General features: G+C 36.8%; 1 protein-coding gene across 2 annotated transcripts in view; it reads right to left on the reverse strand.

Annotated features, from left to right (window-relative positions):
• VCAN (versican) overlaps positions 1-14,769 on the reverse strand; it is a 110,939-nt gene that overhangs the window by 25,521 nt on the left and 70,649 nt on the right. For both annotated transcript variants that reach the window (XM_007977402.3, XM_007977392.3), the window contains 4 exons: positions 11,588-11,701; positions 9,142-9,255; positions 3,654-3,812; positions 2,188-2,270 (listed from right to left, as the gene is read on the reverse strand). In XM_007977402.3, the coding sequence (XP_007975593.3) occupies positions 2,188-2,270; positions 3,654-3,812; positions 9,142-9,255; positions 11,588-11,701 (470 nt within the window). The remainder of the gene's footprint in view (positions 1-2,187; positions 2,271-3,653; positions 3,813-9,141; positions 9,256-11,587; positions 11,702-14,769) is intronic.

Genomic DNA, 14,769 nt, shown 5'->3' on the forward strand with positions numbered 1-14,769 from the left:
GATGGGACTTGGTTCAGTCAGGTCAATGTGTAGGAAAAAGAAATTTTTCATACACTCCACCTGGTCAAATGCAGCTATTCTAGGCTCAGGGCTGGAATCTACAGGAACCCAGACAACAGGTTCAGTTTGGGATAAGTTATGGGCTGCATCTGCAAAGCACAAGTAAGCAGTAACTAGATAGAAACGGCCAGCTGAGTCCTGGGCAAGTCAGCTTCTGTATACATAATGGGGGCTCACAAAACCCTGCACTTTTCACTGGGCTATAAATAAGGGAAATTTGTGGGAGGTAGGCATAATAGTGGCACCCTAAAACCCAATTTATTCCATGGGAATGAAGTACACATTTAACAAGGAAAACTCATTAAATGTATACACTGTATGATATATGTTAATAAAGTTATAAAAAACAGTTTATAATATATAGAAATAATCTCTTAATCATATGTTCACTTAGAAATTAATAAGAACAAAATTATCTTCAGTTAAAATGAATGTAATATAAAGATTCATGCCATACCAATTGCTATTAATCGAATGGACCAGTATCATCCCCCTAAGTACAGCAAAATGAAAACATAAAGAGGCAACAATTGCAGATACACATCCAATACATCCAGCCAGGACAATTATTAATAGAAGAAACTGAGACTACTGATTCTAAGGTTGTGTTTCCTACAGCTTACTAGGAACATATTTTAAGAACAACCTATTTTTCCCTATTTTTCTCACATCATGCCAAAGAACCTACTTAAGAACTTCAATGACAAACAGTGAAACAGTGCTGATTAAACATAAACAGTGGTGACAGAGAGAGAAACTCAGGTCTTATTTTGGGTTGCTCAAAGCAAAAATTTAATAAAGGATATACTCTTTTTAAAGCCAAGAAGGTACTGGTCAGATGAAACTGTGGCTTTGGAGACAAGCCTAAGTTCAAATTCTGGCTTCATCAGTTAACAGCTTTGTGATTCCAGGCAAATAGCTCAGCCTAACTGACTTTCCCTTTCTTCACCTGTCAAACAGGTGAAGGAAAACCCAATGCCTCTCGTAGCAGTTATTGTGGGGAATAAACATATGCAAGGGCTGAATACAGTGGCTAACACATAGATAAAGTGAGTAGTGTGTCCATGATGGAGCAGCTTCCCTTAAGACACAGCAGAACTTCCAAAAGCAGAGATTACTTTGGCATCTGTTTTAGAATGAACCTTATATTTCGCCAAACTCATTAAACCCAAACAAGTGGCAGATAATGAATGAAATTGAAGTACCTAAGTAATTCACACACAAAAAGGCCTTTAAAATTATCTTCAATTTTTTACACTTTGTTTCTAATTTAGCATTTAATTTACACTTACTATCTAGCCCAGTGGATCCCAACTTTGCATTTCAGAATTGCCTGTGGAACACTGAGAAAATACAGCGGCTAGAGGTTTTGCTGTAATGGACCTGGGATAAGGCCTAAGCACCAGTTTTTAATTATATATTCCAGGTGATTCTAATGAACAGCCAGCACTGAGTACCACTAGTATAGCCAATCACATTTGAACTCTCTCTTTCTAAGAAATTAGATTTATTTGAGTTTAGTAGGAGTGACTCAAAACAGCTTCACCTGTTCTAAGAACCTATTATAGCCTTCTCAAAGTTGTGGCCAGCATTTCCAAATTACTTCTTTCTTCAAAATATAGAAAACCAGTTGAAATATGTAATTAGTCAGCAGAGATTCATAAGATCATATCAACAATCTTCTTTAAGATAAAAATAAATGCATATTTTTGCTTGGAAATGTGCCATGCCTTATAGCAGATTTCCAGTGCAATTTTTAAGAGGGATCGGTATTTTTTTTAAAAGGACTTTTCTCCTACATTTATTCTTCTCTTCTTGCTCTGAAGCTAGAGAAAGCAAAGATAACCATCTGAAAGACAGACCCAAGGTAATTGTACTAATTGTCTGGTTTTCTGGTTTGATGGAAATCTAGTACACTCCTCTTTTAAAGAGAACCACAACCATTGAAGAGAGAACTGGATGTTGGATCAGTTAGCTTGGAACTCTTCTAACCTTTCCCTGTTTCACTGAGTGACCTTGAGCAAGTCACTTGTCTCCAGTCTAATGCACCCTCTGTAATGTGCAATCAGTGCACAGTACCAAATTTCCAGAAGGTAGAACTTGACATCATTTTCAAGGACATCTTACCAGTGTGCTGCCATCAGTCCAGCGGAAGTCATGCTCAAACATCTTGTCATTAAGGCCTATCCACTGATAGTCATGGCCCACACCTAAGGGATAGGAAACCACACAGATATTGGTACTACTTTTCCATATATGGATGAAAATATATCAAAGAAAATTATTTTCAGCATGAATCATGTTTATTTAGTTGCTCATAAAAATCTCTCCTAGTCTATCTTTTGTTCTTCTGCCCAACGTGCTTTAAATGAAAAAGTTAATGTGCAAACACTGTGAAGCATTAAAGTATGACATAGACAATAATTTCCCTAGCAATTTACTATAATTAACTTTTTTTCCATCCTCACTCATGATAGAAATGTTCTATTTTTCTGTTGTTGTTGTTGTTAAGTGATGCCATTGGCAAAAATTCAGTGCCCCAGTGAAATGTGCCAGATCTTATCCATGCTACCCTCATTTTGGAGGCCATGTGTTTTTTTTTTCAAAGCATTTTAATTAGTGAACACCTAGACAGTTCTACAAATTTATCCTCAAAAATATTTACTTTTACCACGAGGTGAGTCACTGGCAAGGATATCACACAGTAAAGTTAAATGAACCTCTATCCAGATTACAAATTAACAAACTTCTAAAAGATGGTAGGCATCATGAGAAAATATTTAATAGAACATCAAACAATGCTTCATGAGGCTGGGAATGGTGGCTTACGCCTATAATCCCAGCACTTTGGGAAGCAGAGGTGGGAGGATTACTTGAGGCCAGTAGTTCAAGACAAGCCTGGACAATATCGTGAGACACTATCTCCTAAAAAAAATGCTTTATGAGCAACAAATTTCTACATATTGCTACATGAAAACTATTTGCCCTCCTTTTTGCTGCAGTTGAAGGAGTTATTAAACAGCTCTGATATTAAGTTTCATTAGCTTTCAATCTCCACCTATTCAAGTTCTTAGGATGTAGCTCACTTTCCACAGTTTAAAATATTTAGAAACTTGAATGAGAATCAATATGCCCAAAAGGTAAGATTAGAGTACTGTTATTAACAATTCAATTTTAATTAGCAGGACAAAAATAACTGAAAGTAACTGTAATTTTAGACAGGCATATAAATATTCAAAATAGAGACTATGAAAGTATAACCACAGTAAGAATTCTATTGAGCCATAAGAATTGGCTGTTTTTGTAAATTTAAAAATTATCAAATAGCAATTTCTTATGATTCAACCTATAGCAAGTGTTTCAACCATTACTGCCGGCCGACTAACCAATGCCTACATATATTATAGTTGAATGTTTCCCAAAATGGGGGACTTAACATAGGCGAGATGATTTTAAGTAACCCACAGATGAGGGATTTGATAAGTTGTATTATGATTGAAAAAGCTACTTCTTTTCACTTGCACACAGACAAAACTAAGAGAGTGATGAGAAAGAGTGACGTTCCCGGAAACTCATGTCTATTTGGTACATACGATTAACAAACATTTGTTCTTCGTGAGACAGGATGCTTGTGAGATGGGCACCCTGCAGACGGCATTCCCGTTCAGCTGCATCCCATGTGCGTCGATGGGCAAAGTATTTGTAGCACTGCCCTTGGAATTTGTGCCAGCCATAGTCACATGTCTCGGTGTCTGAGAAGAAACAGGCAGGAGCTTATTAAACACACACACATCATTCAAACTTGGCACCCTGATCCAAGTGTTAATAGGATACCCAAGCCAGTATCTGTGCCATGTCCCTGAAGTAACTGATTCATAAAATTTGGTCATGATGACAAAGAAATTATTATAAAGTTAGCCCAACTGATTCGTGTGAAGTGGATGGCTGTACATCTTTGGACTGCAAAGGCAGCATCTAACAGCAACTTCCTTGATTAAAGCCAGAGAAAACTGGAAGAGGGGCCAGCCAAAATCTCGTGGGCGGCTATAGTGTTGGCTGACTTACTTGTGAAGCAACTGGGGCTAATTCCTTACCAACACAACTTTTCTAAGAGACTCATTCAAGTGATAGATAAGAATTCCGGCTAATAGGATTATGAATGCCCTATTTGCATAACAACTTCAAAGGTTCTGGAAGTAGTCCTCTCCCACTTCCCAAAGAGATATCTGAGAAGTCACAGGCTCTTGTCATAGGAAACTGATAAAGAGAAAAAAATCCTTTATGAATAGGTACCTTTTGGGATATAACTAGAGCCGTATGCCTTCTTCCTAAAAAGAAAGGTAAGATAGGTAACGCCCAATGAAAATGCATCAAGATTTTAAGTTTATTAAAAATAAAATAAACTAAATTATTTAACTCATCCTCCCATTCCACCAGGTCATATACATATGTGTGTGTGTGTGTGTGTGTGTGAGTGTTTCACAATAAGCACACTATAACTGATATTCCAGTGAGATGAAAATATTTTTCAAATATATCTAAATTTTACACTGGCAGTATCAGCTACACTTTCTAGGTTGCCAATTTTTACATAATTCCACAGGAAAGTAGCCTTGTTCACAGCAACTGTATTCTTCATTGGCAGTCCTCCCACAGAATCACTCATCCACAGGTGGGGTTACACTATATATTAAATCATAATCAGTAGAAATAATTTTGACTTTCACAAAATACACCCCACAATTATATTGAAGTTGTTGCATATAAAAACTAACAAAACTGCAAAGTTTATAGAATTTCAGGCACCAAGAAAACCTTCCAGAGGACCTAATAAGTATCTCCCCCCACCCAAATGTGCTGATTAATAGAAGAAAACATGACTATACTAAATTAAATAAATGTTTGCTTTATATGTTAGTTTTGGTGGCCAGATTGAAACTCAGATTGTCTCTTGACTCTCATTCCTGTTACTCCTCTTTCTATAACCGTGGGAAAGTATGAATTCTGAAAGATTTCATTTCTTTCCTGGCTTCAGTGATTAAAACCATACTCACACAACAGATGCAGCTTATCTGAGCACAGTATTTATTTCAGTTTAGTCTATCAGGCCTGTTGTTTAGTTGCAGCCAGCTGACTAATTCTTTTGAGTAATGTGCACTGGAAGTTTTGCGTTTATTAAAGTGTTGTTTGGAGATCACCAAGTCTCATAGGAAAGGACTCAAGACACAGCTAGATGGTTTGGTATAAAAGTAGCACTCAGTGCCTCAAAATGAAGCACATTTTGGCTACTTGGATGTAGTGTTTTCACTTTGGGGAAGTTCATTTGTAAGAATTTAGAGGTAAGGTGAGAGGGGTAGGAAGAACACAGCTCTTCCTATATGAGGGTATTAGTTTACAGAGGAGGAGAATCAAACATTTTTTTAGAACATTCTTATGCCAATGTAAATAATGTGATTTGTAATGGCATATAACTCTCCTTAACCGTGGACATCATCATTTAACTTAAGATACACGATGTACAATTCTGAAGGATCTTAACCTCTTGAATAATACATCAGAAAAAACTTTTCTACATACCCTTTCTTATCTGCTATTACCCCAATTGGTTTTAGTTTGGTTTCCCCTTTTTGTCTTGTGTGTGTGTGTGTGTGTGTGTGATGAAGTCTCACTTTGTCACCCAGGCTGGGGTGCAGTGGCATGATCTTGGCTCACTGCAACCTCCGCCTCCTGGGTTCAAGCGAGTCTCCTGCCTCAGCCTCCCTAGAAGCTGGGACTACAGGCATGCACCACCATGCCTGGCTAATTTTTGTATTTTTTGGTGGAGACGGGGTTTCACCATGTTGCCCAGGCTGGTCTTGAACACCTGACCTCAGGTGATCCACCTGCCTTGGCCTCCCAGAGTGCTGGGATTACAGGCGTGAGCTATCACACCCAGCCCTTTTTGTCTTCTAAATAGTTTATCATTAAGTATTTTTCCTCCTAAACAAGAAAACCCAGATGATCACAAAATGTAGATGAGTGACGACATCACTACTAACAATGCCAGTCTCAGTTAGCAGATGCATACATTCCTATCAGAACACAGGTCCAATAAACAGAGGCAGAGTTTCTGTTAAAACCAAACTGGGAGAATGTATTTATTTGTACTATCTAAATCATAGCTTCCCAATGATTACAAATATATCTACAAAAACCACTTAGAATGGTTTTTGTGTAAAAAAAAATAAAGCCAACTATCCACATTGATTCACTTACATTTTTTTTTTTTTTTTTTTTTTGAGATGGAGTCTCGCTCTTGTCACCCAGGCTGGAGTGTGGTGGCATGACCTCTGCTCACTGCAACCTCTGCCTCCCAGGTTCAAGCTATTCTCCTGCCTCTGCTTCCTGATTAGCTGAGATTACAGGTGCTCACCACCACACCCGGCTAATTTTTGTACTTTTAGTAGAGGTGGGGTTTCGCCATGTTGGCCAGGCTGGTCTCGAACTTCTGACCTCAGGTGATCCACCCGCCTTGGCCTCCCAAAGTGCTGGGATTACAGACGTGAGCCACCATGCCTGGCCACTTAAATTTTATTATTCATGAATTCAACAAATATGTAATGAAGGATAATGTGTCAAGCTGCATCTCCCAGGATGCTATTCTGATAAGAGATATTATTCATAGAAATAGTCTATTTGTTTTCTCAACCTTACCTAAAAATTATGTGAAACTCTTTTTATTTATTAAAAGGCAACCCTTGTGGATGACATTTTCCTAAAAATCATTCAATGTATGGAAAGACATCTTATGCTTTAAAACTCCTATAGGTTTTAAAGAGGTTACAAAAAAAATAGGTTGTTTCAATAGATTATAATACAAACCCAGATTTGTAGTGCGCACAGCTCCTGTTCATCAACATAGAAGGTGAAACTATCACAAACGATTTCACCAAAAATGTATTCTTTTGATGCTGTACAGGTAATGTTTTCACCATCTCTGACATATAGCTGTCAAGTCCTAAGAAAGTGCCCATCCTCTATGCTTCTCACTAGGCAAGCTGTATCACTGACTTTGGCCAGGGCAGTTTGTGCAGCCAGAACTGCCTCTCTACTGTTCCAATAGCCTTTTCTAGATTGTGTATCTGTAATTATTGCACCAAAATGTGTCCCCCATTTCAGAGTAACTGTGACTTGGGAAGTTACTAGTGCAGAGAACAGAAAATGTCAGCTGAAGGAACACCGACACGGTCATCACCGAACTTTGGATAGAAAATTGTTTAGACAACAAAATTGCTGTTAATGAAGAAAACATTTGTTCTTAGGCAACCTGAAAAGAGGAGAAAAAAATCTTTCAGTATCCTGGCAATAAATCACAGGAGCACAGCTGCACTGCATAAACAGACTGGGATCGATGTTTCTCAGCAAAGAATGTGCATGAAAATCAAACTTGCTTGAAAATAAAATAGAAAGTACCTGAAAGTTAGGTGGCACCAGAAATAAAATTAATTAACACTTTTTACTTTCAATATTCTTTTGAAAAGAAAGAGAAAAGGTCAACAGCACCAAAGTCCCTTCCAAAAATCTGTTACTACTCAATCCATCAGATAAACATATAAATACAGGGTTTATCTTTGAGAGTTACTGTAGAAGTGTGAAGATATTCAGAGAAACTTGGGCTGTAGAGTTAAGCCATTTAGGTTCACTTTTCCCACTGTATGATTTACTAGCTGTGTGACATTAAACACATCACTTTTTTTTCTCTGAGCCTTAATTTCTAGCCCATTTAATGCATAGAAATGCCACGCCAACCAAATGAAATGTTCCAGGATGCATTTGATAGTCTGTAAAGTATTACATTTTCTTCTCTGCCAAGAGTTATGCTAAGTCACCAGGATCAGGGACTTTGTTTTGTTCGTATTTCTATCTCCAATGCCCAGAACGGTGCCTGGAAGACAGTAGGTGCCATGTTGAACAAATGATTTTTTGAATTGCTTCTTGTACTTGGAACTAACAGAAGCCAGAATCATGTTTAACATATTGCAATGTCTCAACTGTCTCAGGCTTTTGTTTTCTTCAACAAACGCCATCTTTCTAATGTTTCTACTTTAAGAAGAGGATCTTGCTTGGTCTATCTTTATATTCAAAACCTAAAACAAACAGATTCACCCTATGCAATAAAAAAAGAAAAAACCAACACCTAAAAATGTAGCCATCATCCATCCACTTGGAATGGCAATTCAATACATGCTCCTTTTGGATTTGCATTCATTGCAGTGACGTCCAGATTAACACCATGAAGCAGAATGTGGGACCAGACCAATGTGCCTGAGTGTCTAATGCATTTTCAGTTTGTCTGGTGGAATGGAAGTTTGGCACTGAACACTTTTATCAAAGCCAAACCACTGTACGAGTTTAAGTAGAGGAAATCGACATTCCAAAGCTGAGTGTGCTTAGCACGCAATCTGTTTCTTATTGATGGACCAAGAAATGCTCCCATTAACCACCCAAAATATACTCTCAGGTTGGCCATAAAATGCAAATTACAGGGATCATGAGATTCAAGCCGTCGTGAACATAGGGCTTTCTTTCATTCAGAAAAAGTCAACCTTTCTTTAGTAGGAAAATTTCCTGGTGAGCAGATTCACAATATCTTCTACTTAGCATGTGCCAAGGCAAATGTATTCTAACAACTATATCAACTCATTCTCCAGATACGATTGACTATGAAAAATAAGTCCATTGAGTATCAAGTGCTTAGAAGGAGAAAATAAAAACTGCTAGCATTGAATTCAGTACTCCTTCATACACAAGCCACAGTAAGGTCAGTGCTTAGCTTGTCCCCAAGAAAAATACATATGACAATATTCCTTCTATTGGCTGGATGTCTTTAAATTCAGCTCAGTGTGCCTGCCTGCAATTCCAGTCTATCAGCTAAACAACCATAATCAAGTCAACACTATGACTCAGACATTTTGAACTATCCATGAATAAGGAAACCTAAGGAAATGTGAATTTCCACTGCAGGAAAGAATATGCATTGAGGCCAAAATTGCTAAAAAACATCAATAATGTTCATCACACAAATGTTGCAATAACTCTTACCTTGTTCACAAAGTGCACCAACATAACTTGGAAGGCAGAGGCACCTGAATGTGTTAAAACCATCAACACAAGTGGCTCCATTCCGACAGGGATTAGAGTGACATTCATCAAAATCTGAAACAAAATAGTAAAAGCTCACAAAATACTTTCAAAAAGTATCAAAGAATTCCATTTAGTGTGAGGTTACAAGACAACATACAAGACAGCCAGTTAAATTTGAATTTCAGATTTTAAAAAAGTACAATTTTTTAGCATAAGTATGTCCGTGCTATATTTAAGGCAAACCTATACTATCAAGTTATTCCTTTTTTACTTGAAACTCAAATATAAGTGGCCATCCTGAATTTTTATTTCCTAAATTTAGCAACCCTAAGAAAATGTCAAAGGTATTCAGAGTAGGGTCATTGTCTCCACTGCTAATAAATGAATCAGATAAGCCCCAAAACTAATGAAGAACCAACACCCCCAGCCTTCCCACCTCCAATCATGGCTCATTCTCTGATTACTTCGCACATGGAATACTCAAAGTATCTAACTGGCCTCACCATCCCTGGGCCCTTTCCTCTCCAATATATCCATCACTCTGCTAAATGTCATCTTTTTTCAACACAGTCATGATAATTTTATTCTTTTACTTCCAAACATTCCATGGATCCCAATTGCCCAGGGCAGCAGTCCTCAAGGTGAGCTCCCTGGACCACAGCATCAGCATCACCTAAGAATGTTAAAAATCCACATTTGCAATTCTACCCCAAATCTACTGAATCATGTACTTTGAGGTGGAGACAACAATCTGTTTTACCAGCCCTCTGATGCCTGCTAAGGTCTCAGAATCACTTGACTAGAGTGTGAAGTAACACTACTCGGTATCCTGAACTCAGGACCTCCTTAGACCGTCAGGGCTTTCTAGACCCAACCTGCTTTCTGGTACTGTCTCCCAATATGTCCCTCTCTCCCAAACCCCTAAGTAGGCATACCTGGATCCAGGCCATCATTCAAATGCCTTCTGTAGCTTTTGGCCTCTGTGCTTTTGTTTGTTGTGTCCATATCTCCCTCCACCACCTGTCAAATCTTCCCAACTTTAAAATCTATGTCAAATAAATCTTTCTACACAGATTCTAATCTTTCTACATATGATCTCCCCTGATGAAATTAGTGACTTTATTTCCATAGCATTTTGCAATTACACTAAAAATTTAATGTTTAAGAATAGTTCTAAATGAATAAACAAAGCAAGTTAAATTTCTCAGTCATGTAATGTATTCTTACCTGAAGAAATGGTCTTAGTAATGATGCTATTATATAGTAATAATACCAAACACGTTTATGGTGCTTGCTGAGTGCCAGACACTTTGTCACCCAGCCTGGAGTGCAGTAGCATGAACACGGCTCACTGCAGCCTCGACCTTCTGGGCTCAATCTATCTTTCCACCTCAGCCTCCCAAGTAGCTGGGACTACAGGCATGGTTAATTTTTGGGTTTTTTTTTTTTTTTTTTTTTTTTTGTCTTTTCAGAGGTGGTGTTCTGCCATGTTGCTCAGGCTAGTCTCGAACTTCTGGGATCAAGCAATTCGCCCACCCTGCCCTCCCAAAGTGCTGGGGTCATGGGCTTGAACCACCGCCCCGGCCTCGTTGACTTTTTTTTTTAAGTACTCTTTTAATATGAATGTTGGGATTGTATCCCAATATTTATGTATAATTTAAAGTGTTATTGGTGAGCTTTCTTTACTCAACCATTGTAAGCAAATCAAGCAAACCTTCATAATATCTCTAAAAGGAACATCTAGACAACATATTTCATCATTCTTTTCTCAGAAGTGAGGTCTATATGTAGCCAAATCAACACTGGTGCCTTCTTTTTTCTTTAAAGAGAAGGATGCCTAAATAAGAATATGTAAGGGTCAATTATATTCCTTGGATCCAAGAGAGGCAGGAAACAGCAATTGCACAGCTCCCTGGGGCAGAGGCACGTTGGGCTGGTTCCTGGGAGTCAGGGAAGGGTCTTTTCCATTCCAAATGACAAGAAAAACTTACCCGAAAACTAGGGACTAAGCTCTCTACTTTTTATTATTTTCCTAATTTTTAAGTCTAGCTTTCTAAAAAGATTTTTATACTGAAATTGATTTTTATTTATATGCAGATTTGGGGGATAGATGCACATTTTTGTTAATATTTATGCATCTTTACATTTGTAAATTCTACCTGTAAAAACCACAAAAAGACTCAGCAGGCCTCACTGAGTCTTGGATATGTTAACAGAATTCAGTGAACATCTGTACCCATTTTCCAGCCCCTAGTTAATTACCCTCAGATTTTAACTTCATTTAACATATAATTAATCTACACATGGGTTTCTCTGAAATCTCTGATTGATTCGACAGCATAAATTCTCCCCCAATATATCTTCTGTGAAAGAACTGCACCCTTTCAGTCAAGTACCATCTTACCAAGTTCACACTGGTCTCCACTGTATCCTGGCACACAGGTGCATACATAGGAAGTTTCAGTAGGATAACAGGTGCCTCCGTTAAGGCACGGGTTCATTTTGCAACGATCAGGTCCTACCATATTCAGGAAAGTAAGAAAAGCAATTAGGCCCATCTCTAATGTTTCAGTGTATTTTAGCATAAAATGCCCCATATTGCTACCATATTATAGGCTTTACCATAGCAATTTAGAGTTACTACGTATAAAAATTAACATTAACTTTACTATCTGGAGTGTTTCTTGGCATTATAACTAATTGTTACAAATTGCATCTATTCATTTCTGGGATTCAATCATGATTACTCTTAAATGATATTTTTTGTACTGTATCTGGCAACTAATATATTCTACTGCAGATTTAGTTGGCATGATAATGGCAATTGATTTTAGTCAAAAATGATTACACATATGTGCACAGTGAATGGAAAATGTATTCTTTTAAATGGGGTTAGTTCATGTGAAATGGCTGGATACACAGAACATGCATTCTTTTTAGCAGGTTGGCTTGTTATCATCATTTGAATTATTATTGCCTTTTACCACTTAATGCTCAGAAACTGTTTTTCTTCGAAAGTGTGCACTGAAGTCTCTTCTGCTACATTAATATGCTTTTTCCAAAAACACGTTCCAAATGTACTCCTTTAAACTATACTTGAAGAAAAGCAACACATGGATTAAACTCTACTGTAGAAAAACAAACCCAAATACAAAAACCTCACCTAAAATGAAACACCAAGTTTTTATTATAATTTTCTTATTAAAATACAAATAAAACTGACACTCCTGGGAGATAAATATGAAGGTTGAAGACATAAATTTATGAGGACAAACAGTTTAAATATATTTTCTAAGTGCAAATACTTTTATACCACTTGAAGCATATATTTTACACTGCAATATTGCTTGGGCAAGTGTATTTTCATTGAGTTTATACTTATTCTTTGTATATTGTTTCAGAACTGCTTACATTTCCAAATGTTCAAAGATCCAAATAAGAGTTGAAAGTTTTACAAAATAATTGAAATAAACTAGATTATCTATGGAATACACCCATATTTTCAAGAATCTTAAGTCCTGAAACCCTGAAATAATTACACGTAAAAGAAGAAAGATGTCTAACTTCTTATGAAACATTAGCTTAAAGAATATTAGGATAAACAAGGTACTGCTATAAAAGATAACGGAGGCTTCCCCACACCAGAAAGTCACACTCAAATTCTGACTGTTCAGTAAATTCTGGATGAATATAAACCTGGATAGGAACTCATTCCCATGTTTGGGATTCACATTAAAATTAGGTTAACTCACATGAGTACATCAACTGCTCCACAAACTTCCCCGAATTTTCTAAGACACTTTTTCTGTAGTTCCAAAACTGTTTGAAACCTCCCTAACACTTTTAGCTTTCTGGATCTGAAAGTACAAGTACGCTGCCAGGACGACAAGGCTGCAGTTAACACACGCCGTAGCCACATGCTGCCCTTTGTGCTGAATCCAAATGACACTATGTGAAAGTGCTTTATCAGACTGTGATGTGCCACACAAATGTGAAGAAGTACTACTACTATTCCCACCACTGACACTAGACACCACGCTGAGACTATGAGACAAGGACTGAATGAGTCTTTCTGTGAACTGGAAGTCGTTCCAATTAAAAGGAAACTTCTGTTTTTATAAATGTTATTCTCCCCTAAACAGTTCATATTAACCTCTGAAAGCTGAATCTGCAACAGATAGACCAGGTAATCCCATATGAGCTGCTGTTTACTGAATGAAGCTAAAGAGACCATTTGTTTTGCAATGAAGACGCAAACTATAATTCTTGGTAAATATTGCAAACTGGATAATTGGTACATATTTCTCATTCATCAAACTTAACTCTATATGTACCTAGTTATTACCAGTTATTTTTATAGCATATTTTTAACAAACTGAAGTATATTGACCTAAATTAAAAAAACAATAAATATTAGCCAAATTACGAGATTATCATTTACAGATTAAACACAGTGATAACAAAAAAACCAATGTCAACTACCTTTGATCAATTTTCCTCAAAATATTTCAAGCCATTTAGTAAACATTGTACTTTCTGACTATTTTACTCTTTCTGAAGCACATCAAAATAAAGCATTGGTGCCACAAAAGGTAACATTGATATGATCAGAAGAATAATTTTAATGATAGTCATGGCATAAAACATATTAATTAAAATAAAACATATATTTTCAACCAAGACAGACATTAAAGTACGGATTTTTTTTCTCTTTTTCCAGGTAGCAGCTAGCTGGTAATGTCTATTTGTGGATTCCACTAACATTGTTAATTTAAATAATAACATTCTGGGAAAATACCATTAGAACTGATTTCTTAACATTCTCAGGCTAGATTAAGACGAAAATAAATTCTACAAAGTAAATATTCCAAGATTCCTGGTTCATATATTATTTAATATCAATTGTTTATTTTTATACTATACTGAAACCAGCAAAGAGCAGTGAAAGGACTATGGACTTTAGAGTAGAGCTAAGCTGGGTTCAAATCCTACTTTTACCACAAGGTGGCTGTGCCACCTTGGGCAAGTTACTGAACCTCTCTGAATCTTCACCTCTTACCCTTTCACATAGGGCTTATATAGCCTTTTTGTGACAATCAGAAGAGACGGTTTATATGAATCAGTATCAAATTCATGCTTTCCATACATTCAGTAAATAAGCAGAAAACTTCTCTCAATAGGCAATATGTTTATATAATAAATGACTACTCACTACTGGTAGGCACTGTGTTTGATGCATTATGTAAACTGTCTTAAACAAGGACACTGCATACAAGTATGAGCTGATATTGATACTGCACAAACTCTGAAATAGTTATTAGAGCTATTTACTACTCTCAAATGTTAAAGGTCTGACAGATTTTGATACTGCACCAATAGCATCCATCAATGAGAGGGTTTTTAAAAATAGGACTTTTTATCTACTTTTAAACCTAAGATGTATAACTATGAGACATATGACAAAGCAATACTCTAGTTGTGAGTAAAAACAAATTGAATTTTTATAACATTAATAATTTCATCTTTTCCATGTTGTAATTGTATATTATTTCTAAAACCCAGTAAAATACAAAGTCTACTTTAACG

Source organism: Chlorocebus sabaeus, chromosome 4 (assembly GCF_047675955.1).
Source record: "Chlorocebus sabaeus isolate Y175 chromosome 4, mChlSab1.0.hap1, whole genome shotgun sequence".
Lineage (NCBI taxonomy): Eukaryota > Metazoa > Chordata > Mammalia > Primates > Cercopithecidae > Chlorocebus > Chlorocebus sabaeus.